General features: G+C 40.5%; 2 protein-coding genes across 3 annotated transcripts in view; both read right to left on the reverse strand.

Annotated features, from left to right (window-relative positions):
- RGCC (regulator of cell cycle) overlaps positions 1–481 on the reverse strand; it is a 15,854-nt gene extending 15,373 nt beyond the window's left edge. Inside the window, exon 1 of the mRNA XM_009322856.1 lies at positions 324–481. Within this exon, the coding sequence (XP_009321131.1) occupies positions 324–481 (158 nt within the window). The remainder of the gene's footprint in view (positions 1–323) is intronic.
- A 14,654-nt stretch (positions 482–15,135) lies between these two features.
- The window catches only part of NAA16 (N(alpha)-acetyltransferase 16, NatA auxiliary subunit), a 77,124-nt gene continuing 67,336 nt past the window's right edge, over positions 15,136–24,923 (reverse strand). For both annotated transcript variants that reach the window (XM_009322843.1, XM_009322844.1), the window contains 6 exons: positions 22,163–22,356; positions 21,318–21,426; positions 20,708–20,806; positions 19,974–20,117; positions 17,159–17,256; positions 15,136–16,891 (listed from right to left, as the gene is read on the reverse strand). In XM_009322843.1, the coding sequence (XP_009321118.1) occupies positions 16,691–16,891; positions 17,159–17,256; positions 19,974–20,117; positions 20,708–20,806; positions 21,318–21,426; positions 22,163–22,356 (845 nt within the window). In that variant the 3' untranslated portion in view covers positions 15,136–16,690. The remainder of the gene's footprint in view (positions 16,892–17,158; positions 17,257–19,973; positions 20,118–20,707; positions 20,807–21,317; positions 21,427–22,162; positions 22,357–24,923) is intronic.

Genomic DNA, 24,923 nt, shown 5'->3' on the forward strand with positions numbered 1-24,923 from the left:
CAAGACGGCATGGATGCTCGGTTAGAGACTGGGGTTTTCAGACAACTTGAGACCCTCTAGCAGTTCACCGCTACCGCAAGTGGGAAGTATCGGCCCTTGTCCTCTGATCGTCACTCCCGGCAGCGCGATCGTGTCTCATTCTGGCTGATTTCGGTTTGCTAATCCCAACTTGTGGATCCCCACCCAATTTGTGGTTCAGGAGGGGATGTCTGCACTGGCTTTGTGCCGGGCTGCTGGTGGAGGGTGCGAGGAGCACCAGAGCCAGCTGCAAGGAGGGAATCACAAAAACATATAACGGGACTGTCCTTAGGGACCGTCCTTACCCAGCCCCACGGCTGCTAGTCGCCGTGGGTACAGAGCAGGACGAAGAGGCAGCAGCCTGCCTTGTGTTGCTTGATTTACACTTGCAGTGAGCCCGTGGCTTTGCATGCCGCAGCAGTGCCGCTTCAGCCATCGCCGGGAGCCCGTTCCCCATCGCCATCGCCGCTCGCCTGCCCGCCGCCCCGTGTTGTGCTGACATCTGTCTGTGGTTATTGCTCAGCTCGATCCGTTAGAGAGCTGTGAACACAGCCGTGGGGGCAGCTGGGCCGGTTCGTTACAGAGGGTGACCTGAGGAGAGGAGCAGATGGCGGGGGTGACACGGGGAGCTGCTCAGGCACAGGGCCCCAGCTGCGTCGGCCAGGGCATTCTCCAGTGGAGAGGTGTCCTTATTCTTAGGAGAAAGATATTAGCACTTGTCCTGAAGTCAGGTTAACCTGATGTTTATACATGCCATAGCTACTGAATATTGCTCTTGTGCTGTCTCTCGCTCGTTTTAAATAAAAGCTGTCTGAGCAGCTAAAATACCGGTTCTGTTAAATACCCATTGGGGAAGGCTGTCACATTTAGTTACGGCCAGTAATACTGAAAACAGGCATCAGGTGCTGTTCCATGCATATGCGTCAGGAGCTATGATTATGTTTGTGTGTTGATGAGAATATTTAGAATTAAAATAGAAGAGTCGAGGACAGGGAGAGGGAAGAAAAAAATCTCACTGAAACTTCTTGACATTTTCAGACATGTTGTCATTGCTCCTGCAAGATATAAAATGAGAAAAACAATATTCTAGACAATAAACCATCTGTATCTAACAGATTTGTTCACCTCTCCTTACCGGCTGATACGGAGGCATTTATTTATTTTTGCAGCGGATCAAAAGAAGTTCTCATGGTGAAGTTCAATCATTATTTATTCTGCAGCTTCCTCCTTTCTTGTGGTCTTCCTCTGTTTTTCTTTCTGCTAATAAAAGTGGCTACAAACAATCCTTTTTGAAGACAGTAGTGACATAGATGGAAGGCGAGGATAAAAAGTAGGGAACAAGAAGATACGAGGGCATGACGTCAAGCGCACGAGCAGGATGAACAACAATAGACATAAGGCAGAAAGGAGTATTGTCGAGTATGTGACTAGGTAGAACTCACAGCCCGAAAAGACAAGGACCTGGCCCCGCGGCTGACATCAATTCTCTTTCGCCCAAGCACCTACACATATGATCAACCCTACTGTCCGCACACATCCCCATCAAGCACTGGTTATTTAGTCCCACGCTTGTTTGTATAGCAAGACATGACTTAGAGGCAAAAGATGTTTTAGATCAGGCTTGAATCTATCTGTTTTTTGAGGAATACAGGCGAAATAACCAAAGGCTAAAAGTCCTCCTGTGCCCTCCCTATTATTTCTCCTGAAGATGGTCAAGCAATCTCACAGCTGTCTGGGACAGGGTCGCTTCATCACGAGGAAAGAGCACACATGTAGCACATGAAGCTGTACAATAAGGCTTGAGTTGTTCAGTGGCCTTGCTGCCACAAAATGGGGAATGACCTGTCCTACTTCTTCCTTCTCATACTCCTGGCATAGACCTCCTGCACGTCTTTTGTAGCGGGTTTGTCTCATCTTCTGCTGAGCCAATTCAACACGTTGGAACAGCAGAAAACTAATCCAGTGAGAAAGGGAGTAGTTTTCTGTTGGACTGAGTTGAATGGATTCAACTCAGGTAGGTAAGCTCCAGAGCTGATAAAAGGAGAGAGCGGATGGGGATGTGGGTAGGTGAAGAGAACAACGGCTTCCCTGTAGTGATACAAGAGTTTATCCCTGGCCTTCTCTTTAAATTGTTATTTTACACTCAAATATACCATTCTCAGAATCATTTCTAGGCACGCTGAAGAAATGATTTCATAAACTTCCCTTCTTTACAGCCATGTGTTTGGGAATCTTCTTTCTTTAAGAAAACCTGGGCTTAAAAATCCTTGGTCATGTTTACTGCTCCATAGACAAGTCATTTAACATTTCTTCCAGTAAATACTTAGGTTTTCTACTGCAGCTCCTTCTTTCTCCTAAGCAGCCTGTGATTCCATTGAATGCAGCGGAGATTCAGCTGGTGAATTTTAATCTTCTGCATAAACCATTAGCTTATACATGAGGGAATAAAGATTGATTTTTATGCCTATCGGTTCTGTTATAGACCATGTAGCGATGCATCTCCATAAATATTCTTGAAGGACCCCAACATGCTCCCACTGAATTAGATGCATTTTTGCCATTGATGCCAACAGGATTAGCCCACATCTGCCAAAATGAAGAGGTCACTTTTAAGCGCAGTGCCGTGAAACACTGCAGACTGACACGTCAGGCTACTCTTGTTTATTGGTGGAAACATCCAACGCAACTTGTAATGTAAACCTCAGCTACTGAATCCCTCCCATCTTCTAGGCAGCCATCCAAGGTGTATTTAAAGTGAATTTCTTCTTGATTGTTCGACACGGTGTCTCCAGATCCTCCTCAGCTGGTGATGCAATGTTTACAGTGGCTCCTACTGCATTTTTAACCTCACAAACTTGTGAGCCACATAGCTATTTAAACCAATAAATCCTGCCTGTAAATATGCTTCAGGGAAAGCCTTTCAAAACATTAGCAGGTAGTCTGATATAGCCAAGTTGCAAGGCTCACAAGGTATACTAGTTTTCTAAGTGAAACATGGAGTAATTTGGGTCACAAAACCTTGTGTGGCTACACCAAAGAGAATCCTAGGACTGGTTTACACAGGCATTGGTGCTGCAGGTTGACTAATCTAGTGGTTTTCAAACCATGGCCCAGAGATGGCTACAGATCCATGAACAACTTCTGAGGCATTCATGTAAGACAGGAAAAAAAAGAAAGGCAAATTTACTGGAAGTAGGTTAAAATTCACAGTACTTATGCAGCCCCATATGCGCACATGCAGAAACCGGAGCTGCAGAAGGAGAGAATTTGCAAGTCAGAAATGGTGGAAAAGTTCTGGTCTAATCAATCATTTCTTTTCACTACTTCAGAGATCAAGAGTACCCAAAAATATCAATCCTGTTGAGTAAGCACCATGTTCCCACAGTTAAAAGGAGGCGTTTTGTGAAATCTCATCCCGTCTTCTCACTGGTATTGGTGCTAGACAAAAGCTAGAGTGATAGATCCCGGCCCATGGAAGCAGCCTAGAGTTTTGAACATACAATTTCCAGGTGTCTTCTAATATTTTTCAGTCTGTGAAAATAATAATTCTTTCCAAAAGTAACAGTACCAAGTAGCTAAAGTAGTGCTTCATTTAAAACCCGGGAATGACAAATATAAGCCCATCATCGACAAACTTCTAGATGAAGGAAAGCAAGGGAACCCCACAGACAGCTGTGGAGAAGAAAAACGAAAGCTGCCGGAGGATGAAAAAGCACAGGCGCCAGCCAGACTGACACGCAGAGAAACCCAACTCCTGGAGCCACAGAGCAGGAATAGACCAAACATCATCAGTATAACTTGCCTCCCAGTTCAGTGCATCACAACCCTGCCCTCGGGATGCTCTTTTGGATGGTGAGGCAGTGGTTAACACTCCGGTCTATTTTATCCTTCACGCTGCAAGTGGAATTGCCTATGTGAGTGAATTGCTAAACTTGTTCTGTAATGAGGACAGCCGCCTAATTAAAACTTGGCTGAGATGAGCCATGCATTTTACATAGGCTACCTAACTACCATCAGAGGCGTAACAACCTGCATTTGCTGCCAGCCAGGCTAAATACAAGCCTGTGACCAAGCTCAATCCACGACATCAGTGGGAAGAGTGTGTGACTTACAGCAATACAATTAATCTTGAAAAACTGCAAAAAAACCCCAAACTTCTGCCAGAGATCTTTCACAGGACTTTCCGTCCTCTTCTCCCAACCTTTTCTGTAGACCTTAAACCTGAAGCTGAACTTACCACAAACTGATGCAATTCATTTTGGTTTTCTCTCTCACTCTGATCGATTCACAGTGGATACAAACTCATGGACAAGCTCACTGCCACCCATGACTGTGGCCTTGCAAGCAAAGCATACATCTTCTTGCTGAATTCTGCCAAAACCTAAACTCACTTTCTCCGGCCCATTACACTTATAAATTTTCTGCTTGTCAAATCAGCCTCCTAAATGCGAACACAATATAGCCCGTGCAGTTTTCTCTTCCTCTGTCTTTCAGTAACATGAAGCAGAAGCTCTTGGAGTTTTGAATGGATATATTTAAATAAGTTATTTACTCTGAAATGTGTTTATGGCAGTTTAAATGTAATCACTATTGTTGCAGCTGGACTAAAAGTCATTGAAACTGATAGGTGTAACTGTAACAAAGTATTGACATCGCTGGAAGGGACAGTTTAGTGTGAGCTTCTGTCCACAGCAGAGAGATATGCAAAACCACTCAAGAATTTCAAAGTTCTGGGTCAGGGGACTTTGGCTGAGTATTGCATAGGAAAGGGAAAGGAGTTCAGGTACGGAGAGGGATGGCAGTGAGTAAATAAGAGATAAAGAAGTTTCAAAATAACTCAATCAGATTCTGTTTGGTGCCTTTTTGAGAGAAGATGAAAGGAATAGTGTCACTTAACGAAAGGTATGTTCATATTATCAATCTGACTTGGGGCAATAGTAATTTTGATGCAGATCTGCTATTGTCTCCAGCTGCCTTCTGGTGGTTTCAGTTTCTAAGCATTTTTCTTGTGCATGAGCTGATTTCTCTTTCCGAGGAAACTTAACTGGAAGACCAGACCAAATGTACTCTAACTCTACATGAGACATACAGGTCCCAACCAAAGGCTTGGACCTGAAAACATGGAGATGGTCTTCGCTTGATTCTTCTGTACTGAGGAAAGTACTGTCTGCATGTTCTCGGTACAGAACTGCTGGAGGTACCTAGTACCACCTCCATTTCTTCTTCACATTGGTGTAACTTAAGATACATTTTAGCTGTTTGGGTGAAAAAGAGAAAACTGCTGACAACCTAATTCCTGGTCACAGTTGCAGAAACACTTCTAATATCAAGCTGCACGACAAGACCTTTTCTTATTTCCTCATTGGTTACCATGTTTTTCCAATGATGCCTATGTTTGTTTTGCTAGTACAAAACACTGGCGATATCCTGAAAACAGAATGTCTACGAGCAAAGAAAACTGGATGGAGTGCATTATAAAACCAAACACAAGAGGTATTGAACTTTATTACATATTACAGCCAGGTTTTGGGGAACCTTCAATCTTGAGTTCACTAAAAGTCACAGCAGAAGTTCATGTCCATCAGAAAATCCTCAAAATCCAACTGCACAGAGCATGCACTGACCGTAAAGTATATAGGCAGTACATCATAGAATCATAGAATATCTCCAGTTGGATGAGACCTGTAAGGATCATCGAGTCCAACTCCCTGCTCCTTGCAGGACTACCTAAAACTAAACCATATAACTAAGAGCATTGGTGCTGTGACCACTTCCCTGGGGAGCCTGTTCCAGTGACCGACCACCCTCTCAGTGAAGAACCTTTTCCTAATGTCCAACCTGAACTTCCCCTGGCGCAGCTTCATTCCATTCCCTCGTGTCCTGTCGCTGGTCACCAGAGAGAGGAGATCAGCACCTCCCCTTCCGCTGCTCCCCTTGAGGAAGTTGTAGACCGTGATGAGGTGAACCCTCAGCCTTCTCTTCTCCAAGCTGAACAAGCCGAGTGACCTCAGCCACTCCTCGTAAGTCTTGCCCTCAAGACCTTTCACAATCTTGGTCGCCCTCCTCTGATAATAGATATCCATAGATAATGCTACAGTGGTAGTAGACAGATATAAGAAGTTCTTTTTTAGAGTGAGATCACTTCAGATGCAGGAGAAACCAACCAAAACACCGCTTGAAAGCTGTACTAGTGTTTCTGGATCTTAACGCAAGGAGATGGATGCTGTCTGGTAGTTTTTTTTCCTGTAGTGCAAAGGAGCAACCAGAGAACAAGCAGAGAGAAGTGGTCAAAAAGCCAAGACAGCAAGAGAAATGTAAGCAAAGGGGTCATGGCAGTAAACCAGGAGGGGGAGAGAGCCTGGCGGCTGGAGTGCTGTGTGGCAATTGGAAGTGAAGAAATTGCCCCCTTTTGATTCTATTTTCAGGAAAACAAGGCTGTGCATGTACCCTCTGCATGGGCAGATTGCACACGAGACTCTGCACAAGACTGAGTGAAGGCAAGAGTTTGTTCTTCCATTAAGTTCTCCCCCAGCAGAAGTCATGCAAAAGAGTCCAGTGGCCATAAATGTCAGTTTAAAAGGCTAATGTGAAAAAAATGGAAAAAGCATACATATGAATGCAATGGAACAACTTTATTTTCTGTGTCATTAGGTTGGGGGCTCTAGCTCAGGGCAAACCACTGTTTCTATCTCTACTTGATGCTACTGCCACCACAGTGGGGTTGGTGTAAATTAATGTGCTGGATCATGAATGGGAGAAGTTGAATTCTCTACCTTTCTGCCAGTTTTGCTTCAAAACCTTTCACGACTACTGCTCCATCAAGAAACTCGTACCATTTCAAATGTAACTGAGAAACTGTTGTTGTTTTCCACGTACTTTTGCTCTGAATTGTTGAGAAATTGAGGAGTTAAGGCGGTTAAAATTACCAAAAAATGGTAATTTTGTCAAGAGGAGAAAGAATGTTGACTCAACAGTGGATGATTATATATAAGAAACAAATGGGAGTTTAAGGCTTAAGGTCTTGTATTTCATGAAAAATATCTGACACACAAAGCACATTGGAAATAAATTTTAATTCTTGTGAAGTGAAACATGTAAGTGAGCTCTTAGGTATTAAAATACTGAGACATCTCTCCTAGTTCATCTCCATAAGAAAAATAAAAGGCAATTAAATTTTCAGGCAGATGTATTTTATCTCAATGCTATTTACTCTGACTAAAAATTACGCATTTTATACTGTTTCTATTATGATATTTCACACAGTCACATACACATAGCCTGTTTGGCTCAGTCATCTTATACTTCACATCCAACATTGTCTGGGGACTGTTTGTTTCCAGAGCCTTAACCCTGGCCAAGAAATATAGGCTCTAAATTGAAGTAATTAATAATTACAATGATAATAAAATATACTTGTAGCCAAAATACCTGGCCAAAAAAATACTAAACATAACCAAAGAAAGAAAAATGTTCCTTGCCCAAGAAGAATTCTTAATAGATTTTCCTGGGAACACTGAATATCCTCTGGGCTTTGTGGTGGGTTTTTTTTCTTTTTAAAATTTTACATGGGTTTCCATTTTGTCTGTTTTACTTGCCCTTGTGACTAGACCAATGCTTTGGTTTTTCCATGGTCCAGCGACATCTTTCTCTTGTATTGCACCAATTTCAAGGTACCTCAGACCAGTCCAGCCACAAGAATAGGGCAAGTCAGGAACGGCAGGGGATGCAGGACGTCATTCCCATCCATCCTACTGAAGCAAGCTACTAAAGCAGGCTGAAAAAATCAAGTCTTCCTCTCCCTCCCATGCTCTGTTGGCATTAAGGCAGTAGGAGGCAAAAGGAGAAGCCAAGACTGTTTGTTTGCTGAAGGCATGTGGTTGCGTATGTTAGAACAGAAGTGGAGCTCTTCATTTATTTGTGTTGCAGTAACGCCAATCATGGACCGGGACCCCATTGAGTCGGTCGCCATACAAATGTGGAACAAAAGCAGTAATCCGTGCGCTTTGGTTAGCCACTAAATCACCCTCCTTTAAAGGACGGGGATTTGCATATTTATGGTTGGGAAATAACCATGCCTTGGTCCGTTGGAGCCTCTCTTGTTACGAGTGCACAGGGGGTTGTGTAGATGAGAAGAAAAGAATCAGTGTTACAGTCAGTGACCACGCACCGCATCCAGCTCTTTCCTCTGACTGAGACAACTGATTTCAATTTAAGAATAATTATTAAAGGCCCTGGGTTTTTTCCATTTTTCTCCGCCTCAAATAATTTTTGTGACAAGCCATAGCAGCATCCTGTCTTTCTTACAAAAGAAAGTTAAGTAAACCATGCTTTAATTCTCCCAGCCAGAGGGAGGATCTGTGACAGCAACTTCTTCCATATGCTCATTTTCTATTTCCAACTTTTATTTCATAAATAACAGGCTTTCAGAATTGCCCACTCCATACTGCCCAGCACTGATTTGCTAGTTGTATTTCTACGGCAGAGGATTTGCACACAAAACTAGAGTCAGAGCATTTACACAAGAGGACAGCAGTTGAAAAAAATAATTGAACATAAAATACCACTGAAAAACGCAGGCTTTGCCACTGTAGACACTTAAAAACCTAGCTCTGCGCATCCAGGTTTATCCTGCCACGGTATTGAAAAACACGTGTATTATGCCATTCTATCCAGGGTTACTTAGGCTATGAGTCTTCCTGAAAGCACACCTCAAAGAGCACTCGCCACCTTAATACTTACCTGGCGTTGTGCTGGGCTTAGCACTTGACACAGACATGAATTTCCTGTTATTACAGCAAGTTTACAAGCCTTCAGCAAGTAGGAGGAGACAACGGCAGGAAAGAGGTGGTCAGCAGAGACAGAAATAGCTTATGTTTCTGGAGAAAAAAAGGTAGTCAGATCTCCGTAGCCAAATTGTGTCGTGGTAGGTCACGTACCTGGTCAGACCAGCGTGGCCACCAGCCACTGTGGTCCTCATTCCTCAGGAAGGCCAGGGCTTCTGTCAAGATGGGCAATGCTGATGAGAGGTTGTCTAATAGTAAACAGCCAAATGCAGAGGCAATTTTCTTTTGATCAGTTATTTGTTGCTGCCAGTTCCCCAACGCCCCCCCGCCTTCCCCTTCTGCTCCTCAGAGATGGCCGCTATTGCGAGATTGTCCATGAAATGTGTTAGGAAGAACCATGCATGGCCATAGCCAGGTTCTGTTTGAGCAAACCCAGAAGGAGCACAGTTTCTTCCAGAAAAACATACTTCCTATGTTGGGAGATAATTGAGAGGAATTGATACCTTCCAGGAATGGAAGGCCATGAACAAAATATTCATAGCCTGATACAACTACGTGTGGGCTGCTCCTCAAATATCTGATTAGACATCGCTGTCTCTTCACTGTCTATCTACATGTAATTGGTAGATAACCAGCCTACATTTGCCGGGGTAGGTTCCTGCTAAGCTGTTGATTTGAATCTGTTCACAGAAGCGAACAGCAAATGCCAGAGCCTGAAGCAGGGAGAGAGGCTGGAGGAGAAGTACAGCCGGGAGAAGACAAAAAACTTTTAGCAACAAATTGTCGGATAAGCTCAAGAAATCCTGTGGAGCTACGTCTTTCAGCGCAACGTGTTACAGTCTGGGTGGCACATCAGGAGCAAAAAGGGTATCAGCCTTGCAGATCTCAGTATTGCAATAACTATTTTTAGATGTTTGATATCCTGAGGTGCCCGCAGTTTTGAATTGGATGTAGGCATAGAATCATTAAGGTTGGAAGAGACCTCCAAGATTATCGAGTCCAACCGTCAACCCAACACCACCATGCCCACTAAACCATGTCCCTAAGCGCCTCATCTACCCGTCTTTTAAATACTTCCAGGGATGGTGACTTCCAGGGATGTAGGGGTTCCCTGGCAGCAATCTTTTGATTTTGGAAGAATTCCGTGCTTACTAAAAAGGAAAGTCTCCAGTGAAGCCGTAGGCTCCTGAAGAGAAGATTTACACCTATTGATGTCACTACAGGCCTGTTTGTTTTTCGTTGCCTCTGTGTCGCGGAGAAGCACCTTGCGGATATACTTCAGTGTTCACAAATCACACAGCTGAGTGCCGTAGTCCTGAACAGCACAGTAGCAGTAAGGCACCTGCTGACATTTCTACACCAGTTCATGTCTGGATGCTCTGCAGTGCCCCAGCTAACCACCGGTACATGTCCTCACCACCTGGATTAGCACTCTAACCCCTGAGCAAATGAATCATGCTCTCTCCTATGGATCCCAAAGTAATAAATCTACCCATGGCAAATCTAACTGATTCAGTCCATTGGTTTGAATTTCCCTAGAAAGACATTTAGACATGCAGGGAACGTTATTAATAGAAATAAAAGTTCCTCCAACTTCAGGTACTCTCTGAGCTCATTTCATATATAATCAAGTGCGTAGATTAGCTAAAATTGGATTAAACATCTCTAGCGACAGTTAAGAGACTTCTTTGGTGCCTGATGCCTTTTGTGGATCCCTGAATATCTTTTGCACTACTACTTACAGAGCCACTATACACGCCTCAAGCAGGTATAGTTTGCTTACATTTATAGATAGGTTTTATGACAGTTTATTACTTGTGGTATAAACCCTTGTCTTGAAGTAGGACTGATCTGTGCTAGGCACTCTGCACGGGGAACAGGAAGACAGCTCCTGCTCTGGTCCTCGCTTCCTGGTTTGCTTTAAGTTTGACCATTTATCATATGAAATCTGTCCTGGAAATACCATGTATTTCCTTCTCCCGCCTTACTGCATACCTAAAATACCTCTAGGAACCTCTCAAAACCCGAACCTCCTCTTAAGCGTTAACAGCACGTTCTCAAATACTTTGTCTAGACTTGAAATATGTTTAAGCAGCAAAGTCTGAGTGGTGAACAGACAGTGTATTTAGTCCACGATAAATTAACTGAAGCAAAGGCTAATCTTCAAGGCCAATACATTCTTCTGCCTCTCAACAGCCTGAGGAGAGTAAGGCAGGAACTGGGTTGACCGACGCTTTCCACGTATGACACGGGATCTCCCACTAGGCCAGTCTGATCATCTGTGGGCTCAGGTATCCTTTCCCAGTGTCTCTGTTCTCAGCTGGAATGAAATAAGCTCAAGCAACTACACTCTCAACTTCAGATCCCCAAATCAATGCCTACGAACAGCTGGGTTATACAAATACGAGTCTAATTCAGCCATTTAAGCACATACAAAACACTGATGACCTCTCTCCTCTGCCTGAAAGAAAAAAAGAAAATAGGCATTTTCCTATGCTCTTACTACAAAACCAGAAAACACCTGAAAATAAACAAGACTGCAGCCTTTCATTACTATGAAAATATTCTGGATGCAAGGCTTCCCTCTAGTGGAAAACCCATGAACTGACCACTTTTCATTAACATCTGCAGTTAACTTTCTGCAGAACTTTCATTCACATCTGCAGTTCAGATGTGAAAAAACCAAATGCCAAAAGTACATATAACATTGCTGTTGAAACACTAAGGGGCAAGTGCATTCACACATGAAAACACGCTTACGCTTGAATCTTTTGCGTCACGCTTAAAGCTTAGCCTCTTCCTAGCTGAGGGATTCATTATTTGGGAAGTCTGGAGATGCTGGAGCTGAAGAGACGTGAGAAACTGCGCCTTCCACCGTAATTGCTAATTCAGAAGTAAACTTTTGTTATCCATATGAATATCAGGTACAGGATTTTCCATTAGGGCCTGGGCTTTTGGAACAGGCATATTCCCTGTGATAAGAAGTTTGACAGCCTTGGGGTATGCCTCTCTGCCTGCCTGCTTGTGGGAGTGAGAAAAGGAAAGGGAGGGTACTCGCGTGAGACAGCAGTAGTACTGCAGGACCCTACGTGAGACTGGATGCTGGGTGAGTGAGTTCTCGTGACATTTATGTTGTTAACACAATTATTTGGTTTGTGCAGGGATAAGCGCTAGGGACCTACAAAAGAAAGCCACAACAAAACAGCTCAAAACAAAAGGTTTTCAAAGACCGACAAAACAAGACAGGTAAGTAAACTTATTTACTGTAATTTACAGCAACCAAAATTAACACATGAATAGTTTCACATCCAGACTATGTAAGGCATTTTGAAGGTTTTGCTAAGACTGGTAATGAGCACATGAAGCCTAACTAACCTATATATACACACCATAGCAGAATACTTAATGTAATCATATAGGTGCTATACGAATGCAGAGGCTGAAGAACATCTGTTGTGGACAGCAACAAATGCACCTAACCCAAGTTCAAGTCAGAATTGTGCCCGTGCCTCGTTGTTGTATACATACTCCAGTGGAGCTCGTTACATACTTAAGAAGGACTGCTGCTACTACCATCATCTTCAGCTCCTCCTAAAACCCTTTCAGAGGCCTCGAGGAAGGGCTCAGCCACAGCTACGGCAGATCTGGGCCGAGATGCCCAGCCATGTAGGCAGCTTCTTGCGTCAAAGGAGGTGCAACACTTTTGATACCCAGCTAGTCAGTGTGGATAAATCACGAGCCGTGATGGTTCATGGTTCAATCTGCTGGCACTGAATCCCAAGAGGCAGCACGTACGCTACCCAGCGACACGCTTGCATTGCGATCGAAGATGAGCTGGCCTGTCTCAAGATTGCTCCTTCTCCTGCTGCTTCCCCTGCACTAGTTCCGGCTATCGTCTGATGAATTCATTAACCACCAGAAATTAGACCAGACAAAAAAAAATGAAGTGGAAGGTTTCTGTCAGTTCAGCAAGCTGAACTAGCTCTTCACTAAACGATGCCCTGAACTATCCAGGCACGTTGAGATAGGCAAGGTCCTGCATGCTGCAGGCAGCCTTTTGCTAGACTGTTGCTGCATTTGCGTGTTTTCCTTCTGCCTGGACAGCAAATCCCATCTTCAGGTAGCTACAGGGCGTTAGGGCACACACTGCGCCATGCCCATCTGCAACAAAGATTAAACAAAGGTTGTGAGAATGCATCGCAAGGTTGTGAAGCATTTGAATATGGTATTGATAAAAACAATGGATAAAAAAGTGTAGTGATATACTAATAAAAAACATTTGCTAATCTATTAAATGTGGCCTATATAGAAATGTTGATCTGCCAGAGAAAAACAGTATGATTTCCTTGATCAAAGGCTTCTTCCTTTTTGTTAAAAAGACCCCAAAAACCAAAAAAGGGTAAAAATACCGAAGCGCGTTACAACACCTGGAATTTGTTTTGGTCTTTAGCAATTCTTCTAGACTTTTCAGGTTTGACTCAGGAACGAGTTTCCAAGACTTAGCTATGGCTCTAGCTGTAGATGATCAGGGCTTCACTCCCTGGCTACACTAATGACTTCTCCTTAGCAGAACCACTGCTACAGACAGACAAAACTTTACCACTCCTAACCACAGACTGTCTCCAGTTGAAATATGCTATGTATTAATGGCTTCGTTGACACAGGTCTGCTTGTGGGTGGCCACAGAAGCATCTTAAAGCAACTTACTTGGGGCCTGATGAAATTGCTGCCTTGCTCTTTATGCATTAATTGAGGCCAGGCGAGTTACAGAAGAAAGATGTGTAGCATAAGTAGGTCCCTCCTTCCACCTCCCTGTGTGTGAGTGGAATAGATGGTGCTGAAAATGGGAAATAACCCTGGTCTCCGCCATCGCGTGTTCTCTCGGCTAACCTCATTTGAGAGAAAAGAGCTGGTCTCAGACCTGAGACCTGAAGAGATCAGGTATAGGGTGCGACTGTGCTGGGGTAAAGGAGATCTGAGGCTCTTCAACTTCAGTCACCCCCACAAACTAACTCGATCTGGATTGTCCACAAACTCTTGATGCAGCCAAGCAGTTATTTTGATGCCAATGGACTGATAAGAAAAGATAAGCTACCTCCTGGGATGTCACATTCGCTAGAGAAGGAAAGAAGTTTAGGGATGGGAGAGTAGAACAAGAATGGCTATAACTGACTGTCAAAGTGGATTAAATTATTTTTGAGATGACAAATCAGGTCAAACCGCACAGAGGAAAAAAGCAAGAAAGCAATGAAGAAAACAAGAACAAAAAAAGACAGTATGAAAGAAAGAGTAGAGCTGGGCCAGCAGATATATTTTAAACATGGAAATGTGAAGCACTGATTCTATGACATGTAAACACTGTTAGCATTTATATATTACAGCACATTTCCTTTGGGATGAGTTAACAGGCCTGTTAAGTTTGATGCCTTTTCTAATTGAAGTTACTGAAAAGACACCAAATCTTTGCAGAATAGTTTAAAGAAAAACACCTTTCCTTGACATCTGTTGTCCTCCATTATTTTTGTTACCCTTCCCGTACCACCCTACTCACTCTTTGTCAATAGTCTACAGGATTGCCAAGCACCTATTATCCCAAGCAGTTCACACCTGCAATGACAGCCCTGAAGAAAACTCAGCAGCTTATGCCTCCAGCAGTTCTAAGAGAAAACCAAACCACACGCTGGGTGACAGAAGACTTAACTCCTGTATTTTCAGAATTCTCAAAAGAATTCCTACAATTCTTAGTCTAGAAATCAAAACTATTAATCTACTTTCTCAAGGAATAAACTGCTGAAAAGACACCCCAGGTATTTTCGCTCAAGTCTGATTTGAAGTGTCAAGCGAAACAGGTACCAGAGAACTGGATCAGCAGTCTTATCTATAGTGCCGCAACCTTCTTTTGAAGGCCTGAATTCAGTCTCTAGCAATGCAAGTGTCACCACTATAAAAAACAGAAGACCACCGTACCACTTCATGTCTTCTCCTTATGCGGGCTGATAAAGCGCTTCTAGGGTACTGCTGGGCCAAAACAATGCCATAATGGTCAGCGACCTCTCCCTGCTTGAGACATCTTAGAGCAAGGTGTTCCACAGCAAACGGCACACGGTGAATACAGAAGACAAAAACATCTTGCCATATATATAGTAACACAGTACCCTGAGAAATACAGAGATACATATCTCACTGTGCTCAATAGTTTGGGTTTTTTTTCCTTAACTACTTACAGAGTTCACATTAAACCAGTGAATGTTGCAACTGAATGGAAAACACCTAATGAATGTGATGGGCTGAAGTTTGATGTCCATAAATACGCAAAAATTCCAAACCAAAGGCAAGTGTGTACAAAATAATTTATTACAGCATAACATATGTTGGCAATATTTTACAGTGAGTTTTCCATTCAACAAGTTTGAATCTAAACAGATGACACACAAAGGAGAATTTTAATTAGAACAGTTTATTTGTCTTAATAAAATTCCCTCTTCGTGAACTTATATTTGCCTTTAAGGGGCTAGTTAATATTACTGAAATTATTTACATTGCAGTGAAATAAAAACAAACCAAGATTGAATGATTCCATTACAGTTTCCAGAAAACTGATTTTCTGTACAAGCCACAGTATAGTTATGTTTTGATAGCAGTTCTTATAGAATGTAAAGCTGTCATATGCCATTTTGTCCAGCAATACTATGCTTTAAATAGGTATATTAGATTCAGACTTCCATTTTGATGTGTTGTATATTTAACAGTTAATGCACCAGAATACAAAGAAAGAAAAAGGTTCATTATGATTTGTAGTCAGCCTCTTTGTGCTCCCTTAAATAGTTTTTAAATGTAAAACATACTCCTCACATACTATTTGCTTTGCAGCACCTAAAGCAGTAGTATTTAGGCATGAGAAGTACTGGAGTATTGACCATAAGTGGACAACTAAGACTTTTAATGGAGGCAATACAGTAAACTTACCAGTGAATTTTTATGGTGTAGAGAAGAACTGTATTCCCCATTACTGTACCTTCTGCATTTGCCCAAAATTGGAGCAGCTTTTTCAACTTAAGTGTCAACAGGTGAACAGACGGGGAGAAACCAGAAGGATGAGGAGGAAGGGGAAAATGGAACAAAGGACAAACAACAGTATCGAATTTATTATGTTTTCACAGGGAATTGCTTCAGGATACTCAAACTTAAAAATGTTAAACTGACCATAAACTTAAGGAAACAATAGCTGTGGAACACAAGGTAGATAGAATAGTTTTCAAAAAGCCTTAGTTTCTTTACACAAACCTAATCTTCATATCCATCAACACTGGTTCCATGTAAGACACACACCTGACAAAAACATGCAAACCCCCAATGCTTTCATTGTCACTGTGCTTCAAAAGAAACCAAACTGACCAAAGACTTAAAAAAAAAAAAGCCCAGAAAAAACCCTAAAGAACAGTAAAAGACGAAGAGGGCAATTCAAGCAGCACTTCAGTCTTAATCTGCTAAAAACGCTCAAATGATAATTTATTAACAAGATATGATCACATTTATCTGTATATGTAATGACACTTACGTGAAAGCAGTCTTTAACATCCATATTTTTTGTGAGGGAGGGCTGATGGATTATTAAAAGACTTAAAACTGTACAAGTATAAACATGAAAAATGCTGATTAATGTTTACATAAATATTGGCAGTTCTTGTGGGGAGGAAAAAAATAACTAATAGCATACTCCATTTCATTTAATTATCCAAATATTTTGTTTTATACCTGTTAAAGATATTAAAATACAACCTGGAAAAGTAACCCTGATCTGTATCCAGCCAGCATGTAATGAGAGTCAGAGTTTTGTATACATGTGTGCATGTAGGTATACACACACACACGGGCTTGCACACACTACTTCAAATTTCATTAGACAGCAAATCATGGTTAATGGCTGTATGATTCACAGATGCAATGCTGCTATCGTCCTCGTTTGTGGCAGGCATGAAGGCAGACGTAAAAGGAAACAGTTTATGACATGCTGCTTGATATTCTTCACATTGAGTGTGGCAGCTTCCAAAACTGCCATCAAGCAGTGCCTCAAAAACCTTTGTTAATGTCTAAAGAAACAAAAGTAACAGTTAATAAGTGTGATTGACAATTGTTTTATTACTAAAAAGATGTACTGTTAAACAATACTAATCTGAGCAAACAGGTTCTCTGTTGGTATTCAGGTATCTTATAGTCACTCAGAGGAAAAAATTCAAAACCTTGTTCAAATGATATTAGTTTATCATGATATATGAAACATGTACATTATCCTGCAGTTAAGTATACATTATTTAAGACCCCACACATTTTTTGGCTTTTAATACTGTATCTTTTACCTTCACATTTTTGTCTCTCATGTTTTTATCCAATCTAGTAGCAACAGCGATTGCTTTTTCTTGTCTTGATTTGTCCAGGAAGTACATCATCTTTGCACCTTATCACAAGAAAGAACACAACATTTAGATAATAGTGTTCCTAAATGCAGTACCACATATGCAGACACACAATCCAAAAAACTTATAAATTGATGTGAATTAGGACTTCTCACAAGTTTTAATAAATCATATTTTCCTCCCTTATTTATAACTTAAAACTAATGAAACTAGAGCTATTTTGAAATTTATTAGAAGCATAAGGATTCAGTAACACAGGCGATCTGCTTCTGCGAAAGTGAAATGCCTCACTTTACTGAAGGCCTGTCAGTAAATACAGTACACATAAAGAGTACATTGATGACTAAGCCCTTCAAATCAGCAGGCTAAATGAAATCCATCCTACAAATGTAGAAGTGAGTAAAAGACACGTTCTCAGAAATACTCTGAATTCTTTTGAAAAGTACTGGAGGTAAGTGAACAATACAGTTACTAAACAATGGTGGAACACAGTCCAGAAGAAATTCAGACCAGTATATGTCCATATGGCAGAAAGTAAGGCCAAGCTGGGCTACTGACCCGGAGCTGAGTGAAATAGCTTAGCTGCAAGGAAAGCGTAATGTAAGTTTGGTGCTTTTCCTGGACTAGACTACATTGGTGAGAAGTGACATCGCATTAATGTAACTATGCAGCTTCTTGGACCACGTACAGTTTATCAAAACTGGTCTGGGCATCTCTGCAAAATACTGCATTGCTCCTCGTATCATAGCTGCCTTGATTTAAAATCTCATCTTCATGAACATGTAGGCATTTCATATACTTCCCTTTTCCCAAAAGCAAAGTCCAGACACACCTCATTACATAATGTACCACAAAGAACAAAAAGCTTAAGAAATCATTTTACTGAAAAAGTTAAAAACCCACATTCTGAGTGTATTGCCTTCTCTTGCTCATTTCCTCAATTATTAAATTTTAAATTTTAAATTAATTTTTTTTCCTAATTAAAGTTCCCTAATTCTTACTGTTTTTTTGTATCCAGAAGGTTTTAGAAAATAAATTGCTAGACTGAATATATTTGGGGTTGAGTCATCATCGTTAAAAAAAACCTTAAACTTAACCTACATTTGTTTAAAGTCAGGGAGGCTATGGTACAGAAATTGAAAAGGTATTAAAATTCTGCTTATAATTTGTTTACTAGTAATCATTTTAAGCTAAGAAAACACTCATTTGTACTCTCAGAATTAATGTTTATGCCTTTCAGACCTTTACATTTTCAAACTTGAATTAAAGATGGCAGTTTAAGAAGTTTTAAGTTGTACAGTAGATAATCGCTTCAAACCTGTTTCAGCATGAACAGAAGACTGGTACATAGGTGAAGACCTAAAGCTACCAAGGACATGGCTATGGTTAGTTCACTCGTGATTTCACTTTAGAATCCTAATCCCACATTTGTTCCCACTACCTGTAAATTGATACACTGTTGGACCACAATGATCCATTGATTGACCCTAAGGAGCTTTTACATATTTAAGCCCCTCATTCTCCACTGAATGTGAATAGACTCACCTTCTTCAAAGGGGTCCCTTACATCTCTCTAACATGGGTGCCAACACTGTCAATGACCTAGCTTGGGTTTGTTCTCAAAGGCACTAAAGATGTAGACAGCGTGAAGCCAAACTCGGAAGTATGACAGTCTTAGCCCGTACAATTACTATGACAAAGTGACTGTACTATTTTCCATAATAATGGAGGATCAGAAAGTAGAACCTGGAAAACATCCAGTTAGATGCCCAACAACAGCAAGAGTGGAAGAACACACCTGGAAGAATCAGGAGCAATTGCCTGCTGAGATATCTGTACTTGACTTCCCAAATCTTGAGCCTGCCCACAGGAAAGGGGTGCAAGTGTTTCTCTCAAGATGCTGTCCTGAAACAGGGATCTTTTAATGGCCTCTATAAGTTTGGGGTAAGTTACCTAACCTTCCTTTAAGAGAGATGAATAATCTCTTTAACTCTGAAGTTAAATTTCTCCAGTGATTCTGGACAGATCCTGGTAACTTTTACAAACTAGGTGAGATTAGTACTTTTCTAAGTACTTTAAGTGCCTGATAAACCTACACTTATTTTTGCTTCCTAACTGTTGGAGAGGTGTTTTGTTTTCTCCTCTACTAGCTTCTCAGGTGACATCAATTTTTATTCCAAAGCTTTCTGTAGTCAGTAGACATGACAGATTTCAATTCCAACTTCCTTTGACTTAACTCCAGCAGCTACTTGTAGCTCTTCTACACAAATAGCGTAAGAGTATCCTATTTCAACATTTTCGTTGTTGACCATGAAGCAGAAATGCAAAAGTAGCATAACAAGTTTGTCATGATATTTTTATTGATGCTGCTGCTACGTGACAAAGCTATAAGTAGGAACAGAGACATTCTAGTTGATAAGAAAACAGGGAAAAACACTGCTTCTAGTATATAGGATTTTTTGGTTTATATTTTCTAATCATTTCAAAACTAGATGCTGCAACAGGAGGGATGACAGTGCTTCCATACTTTAATATCTGTGGTGGTTCGATCGCACTTTTTGGAGGTAAGAAGCAGGTTCCTTACATATCTAAAAAAGTGAATGAGTTTTTTTTAACATGGTAAAACCAGGCAGAAAAACACAATGTAAATGTGAATTTTTGGCTCATTGGAATTTATGTATGAATTATGGACTGCAGATTCTGAATTTAAATCACTTAATGCTCTTGAAAAGGAGATAATTTAAAAAGTTAAACAAACCTGACAGCTGGTGCTGAATGGAGGTAGCATTGTGTTTGAGAAATTCTTCATTAAAACTTTCCAAGTTTTTATTAACAAAGATTTTCTGCATTTCTTGAGTTAGGACCTTGCTCACAATTTCTGGGAGGTTACTATGGTCAGATACTAGAAGGGGGAAGGTAAGAGGGAAAGAAGCAAAAGCAGCCATTTAAACAACTGTAAAAAACAGTGTGAAACCATAAACATCACTGCTAAAATTCCCATTTTTAAAATTTGGGCACAGAAAGAAACACAAATTTCAGTTCAAAATAAGTCCACACAAGCATTACCAATGTATTTATAGATGAAACATTCAAAGGGCATTCTTGTCATGTAAACTTTCTCCTGCAACTTCACAACACATACTTTGCTTCAGTCAGAATCTTTCTTACATATCTGTCACTTGTTTTCTTAAAACTTAAGAATTCAAGGACCTTTGGAACACCTGCTCCTCTGTGAAATCTAGCCAAAATGAGTTATTGGGTCCACCTGGTGGATTAATGGAGGAAGGAGTATAATGTAATACACACAGCACCCTGCATAGCACAACCCGTGTTTTCTTGGGTATTAAAATGGAAAACAAACCATTTATTTTTTTCTTCATATCGGTTTGTGTTTCAAGAGTATTTATACATTACAAAAATATGTAGTTATGTCCTTGCACAATATAACTTCCTGTATCTTTATACATGCATATGTACTTCCTACACACATACCAGCTTTAGAGAATTTAATCAAGCACTCATGTAGCCATGGGTTATTACTGTTGATTGCAAAAGCTCTTTTGACAGACTGTAACATTAACAGAAACTTTCCTGTGGGAAGGAGAAAAAAGAAAAACATACCAAGATTAAGAATACAGAACTTTTTCTCTTTATATCAACTACTGTTTTCTTTAGTAAATCTAATACAAACATTAGAAACATCAATGCCTCCACAGAATTAGAAAGAAGATTTACTCTTCCCATCCAAATTGCTTAATAAAATAGAAGTGTCTGCTGCTCAAACTCTGGCAACACTGCATAGATGACGTTCCCCATCTGTTTGGCTTTGTTGTCCCCTAGATAACTAAAGATCACACTGCAAATACCTTTCTACAGCATTTATTAGTATATACTCAAACTTACTTTGCTCTTAGGTTTTTTGTTTGTTTTAAGGGTGGCTAAACAAAAACGCTATTCCCCCTATTATTACTGGATATGATGCAAACGCCAGCTTCAGTCAAGTAAGTATCTATTCCAGACCATTTTAGGCTACACTCAGATAACAGGCTGCAGTGAAGGGTTAAAATTTTGTTGAGCAAAAATAAAATGATGCAGTATTTACCTTTTCTAAAGTATATTTCAAATGCTAATAAGTGTGTTTCTATGTCATCTCCAATAAGATTCTTAAGTGGTATAAGGAACTTAATGGCTTCTTCTAATGGATTTTCTACCTGTTTTAATAAAAACAGTGAAATTTAAAGCTTAAAATAAACATCAAATAAAAAACACGAAGGATAGTTTCTGTTATTCAGAGCATTTAAAGAATCAGTGGCCAAAAGGTGAACTGTAGACAGATTTCTGAATTAAACTGAACCACAAGATTTTTATTTGAACAGCAAGATTTAAAGGCGTTTACTCATGATTTCATGTTGACAAAGACAACATCATTGCTAATTGTGGCACTGCTTATGTACTGTACTCAGTGTTGTAATTTAGGAAACAATTAAATACAACCACCTTAGACAACAAGCTTAAACTTCTGAAGTTACTGTGATAAAGGAGATAGTTCTTTGTGCTTTGAGAAATACTGGCTCATGTCTTCAAATTCTGTGAACTGCAATCACATTTCTGTTAGTTCTTCTCTATTTACTGTACGAAAACCAGAGTTCTTCAGGCAAGAACCATCTTTTTGTGCAGTATCTATTTTAATGAAGGATGGCCTACTATTTGAAAAACAAGCAAAATTTAAAGAAAGTAACAATATTATTAACATAGAACTCTGATTTATTAGAGGAAAAATAGTACTTTTCTTTAGTGTAAATAGAGATAGTCTACAAAAAGGTATCTTTGCATGCAAAAATGATTTTATAAAAACCCCTGGATTCTTTTAGGAGAACCTGATAGGAATCCCATATTATAAGCTTTTTATGATAATCACATGAATTTAACATGAAAGACCATGCTAACCCTTTCCAGTTTTTCAGGAACTAGCTCTTCCCTGGGTCCACTAGTTTCCTCCTCCTCTTCATCTCGCTTTTTCTTTTGATTCTTTTGTTGTCGCTCTCTTTCTGCATGTTTTCTTTCCTCTTCAAGTTTTGCTTTCTTTTGTGCTCTTCTTTGCTTGCTAAGCATTTTCTTCAATTCTTTGGCTGAGAGATTTTCTACAGATTAAGGTAACAAACAGATAACTTACATTAACAGAGTATTTAATTAAAAATCTTGCTTCTCTCAAACAACACTCAGACATGCCACTGCACTCCTCCCCCATATCAAAATGGCATACTTTTACAGCGATTTCCATAAATATCAGCACTTGCCAGACAGTCATCACTACATAGTCCAACGTTACTACTGGATTACTATTTACAGCATAACACAACACTTGATCTTGCATATTTTCTCTTACGTACTTAGAGAAACCAACTATTTGAAAGGTTAACTACATAAGTTGTTGCATCTATGACAGATTTTAACTTAGAAAACAGACAATGGTTTTCAAGGGTTATACTAAGCTCCCATATTGACTGTAGCTCAGTTTCCTTCTAATGCTAACTAGAAACATCCAGACAGATTTATGCTCCATCTTAAAACAGGCTTGTTATCTTTCATTAAAGTTTTTGAACAATACACAGCCATGATAATTGCATCAATTTTCTGCAAATGCCATGGGATAGCTAAATGGATGCAAGCAAAAACTGACATTGTTTAGGGTGAGGAGAGGTAAAGTATTCTGGTATGTATTAGCAGGACCACTACATGAATCTTCAGGCTGCTTGCTGTGTTCAGATTTTTAGACTGGACTAGCATTTACATAAACCAAGAAGGTTTCACAGTTGCATGAAAAGCAGAACACACAAGACATGGTTTCCTACAGGTTCACATAGAAGTGAGGAGCCTTCAGCCTTTCCACTCGCCCCGCTTTTTTTTCCTTCCCTGCTGTCCCACAGTTTAGCCAGAATAATACTGTGTTTTCCACTGTTTACTGTTGTGTTTCACTGAGAACAGGATTTGTGCTAAGAAGAACAGGCTACTGAGGGACTAGCACATCTTTTTTGTGGCTATGGCACCATGACCTCTCCACTGGGGCCAGCCATCATCTTGAGATAGGGAAGCAAGGAGAAGCAAGCATTCTTTTTACCCCATTCGTACAGTGCTGTCTTCCCCTGCACATGAGCCTACCGAATCCCAATGCACACCAGGCAAATGAACAAACATGACTTCTTAGACTCTTCCCCACCTTAGTTTCTACGACATATTGCTATCAAGATCATCTGTCACACACCAATCTTACATTATATAGAGAAACAAATTAAAATTGGAAAGAAATTGAAGATGCAAATTGAACTGTGCTGTGAAATGTGCCTCTTTTTGTATGTACTTCATTATACATAGGCAGATATGGAAAAACTTATTCACCTCTGAATGAAAGGTAAGATTGTACTGGCAATATTAAGTGGCTTTTTTGGTTTAGTTTGACTTTTTCCCCCATGTCAAATATTCTTTCCTTTGCAAAGAGCTAGACATTACTTTCACCCCTTTATTCAACAGCCAGTGCAGTGCTAACAGTAGCTGCAATTCCACAAAAGGAGAAACAACTATTTATCTTAAAGAAAAAAACCTCATAACTCATTTGTCATTGAATCCTCAGATTGCCAAACCACACCCCACTGGTTTCCTAAGAAAGTCTGCTTCCCTTTAACACTAGTCTTGAATCATTTACCTAAATGTATTACTTTTGCTAATACATACTTATCCATGTATTCTTTGGTCCTGAAGTTATGTGAAAAATTATAAAATGTAATGCAGTTTTAACTGGTATTACTACGTAATAAATTAAATACACTGGATCAAAATTAAATTCTTACAATTCAGATCACTTTCCCACAAAATCTATCCATTGTTTCATAATTCATCTGTTAATGACATCTATCTTTTCTTCAAATGGACAAATACCTGAACTGAATTTGGTTTTCCCCTCTTAATATTCTGGGGAATTCACTCCTCCCCAAGTCCTCCAACATTCGTTCATATACTAATTTTACAATACGATGAGAGGAGAAACGTGCTGGTTTTGGCTGTGATTGAGTTAATTTTTGTCATAATAGCTAGTATGGGGCTATGTTTTGGATTTGTGCTGAAAACAGTGCTGATAATACAGGGATGTTTTCGTTACTGCTGAGCAGTGCTTACACAGAGTCAAGGCCTTTTCAAGCACAAGAAGCTGGGAGGCAACACAGCCAGGACAGCCGATCCCGACTGACCAAAGGGATATTCCATGCCATATGATGTCATGCTCAGCGTATAAAGCTGGGAGAAGGAGGAAGGGGGGGACATTCGGAGTGATGGCATTTGTCTTCCCAAGTAACCGTTACACATGATGGAGCCCTGCTTTCCTGGAGATGGCTGAACACCTGCCTGCCAGTGGGAAGTAGTGAGTGAATTCCTTATTTTGCTTTGCTTTTGCTATTAAACTGTCTTTATCTCAACCCACAAATTTTCTCACACTTACCCTTCTGATTCTCTCCCCCCTCCCACCAGGGGGGAGTGAGCAAGGGGCTGTGTGGTGCTTCATTGTCGGCTGGGGTTAAACCACAACAGTCCTTTTTGGCGCCCAACATGGGGCTCGAAGGGTTTGAGACAATGACAGGTTTGATTGGAATGTGCTAGATTGAATTTATAGCTGTTATTGCTGTTTAGCTATTAATCGGCAGGCTCCTGGCGTTTGCTT

The sequence above is a fragment of the Pygoscelis adeliae genome, unplaced genomic scaffold (genome assembly GCF_000699105.1).
Source record: "Pygoscelis adeliae isolate BGI_AS28 unplaced genomic scaffold, ASM69910v1 Scaffold74, whole genome shotgun sequence".
Taxonomy (NCBI): Eukaryota; Metazoa; Chordata; class Aves; order Sphenisciformes; family Spheniscidae; genus Pygoscelis; species Pygoscelis adeliae.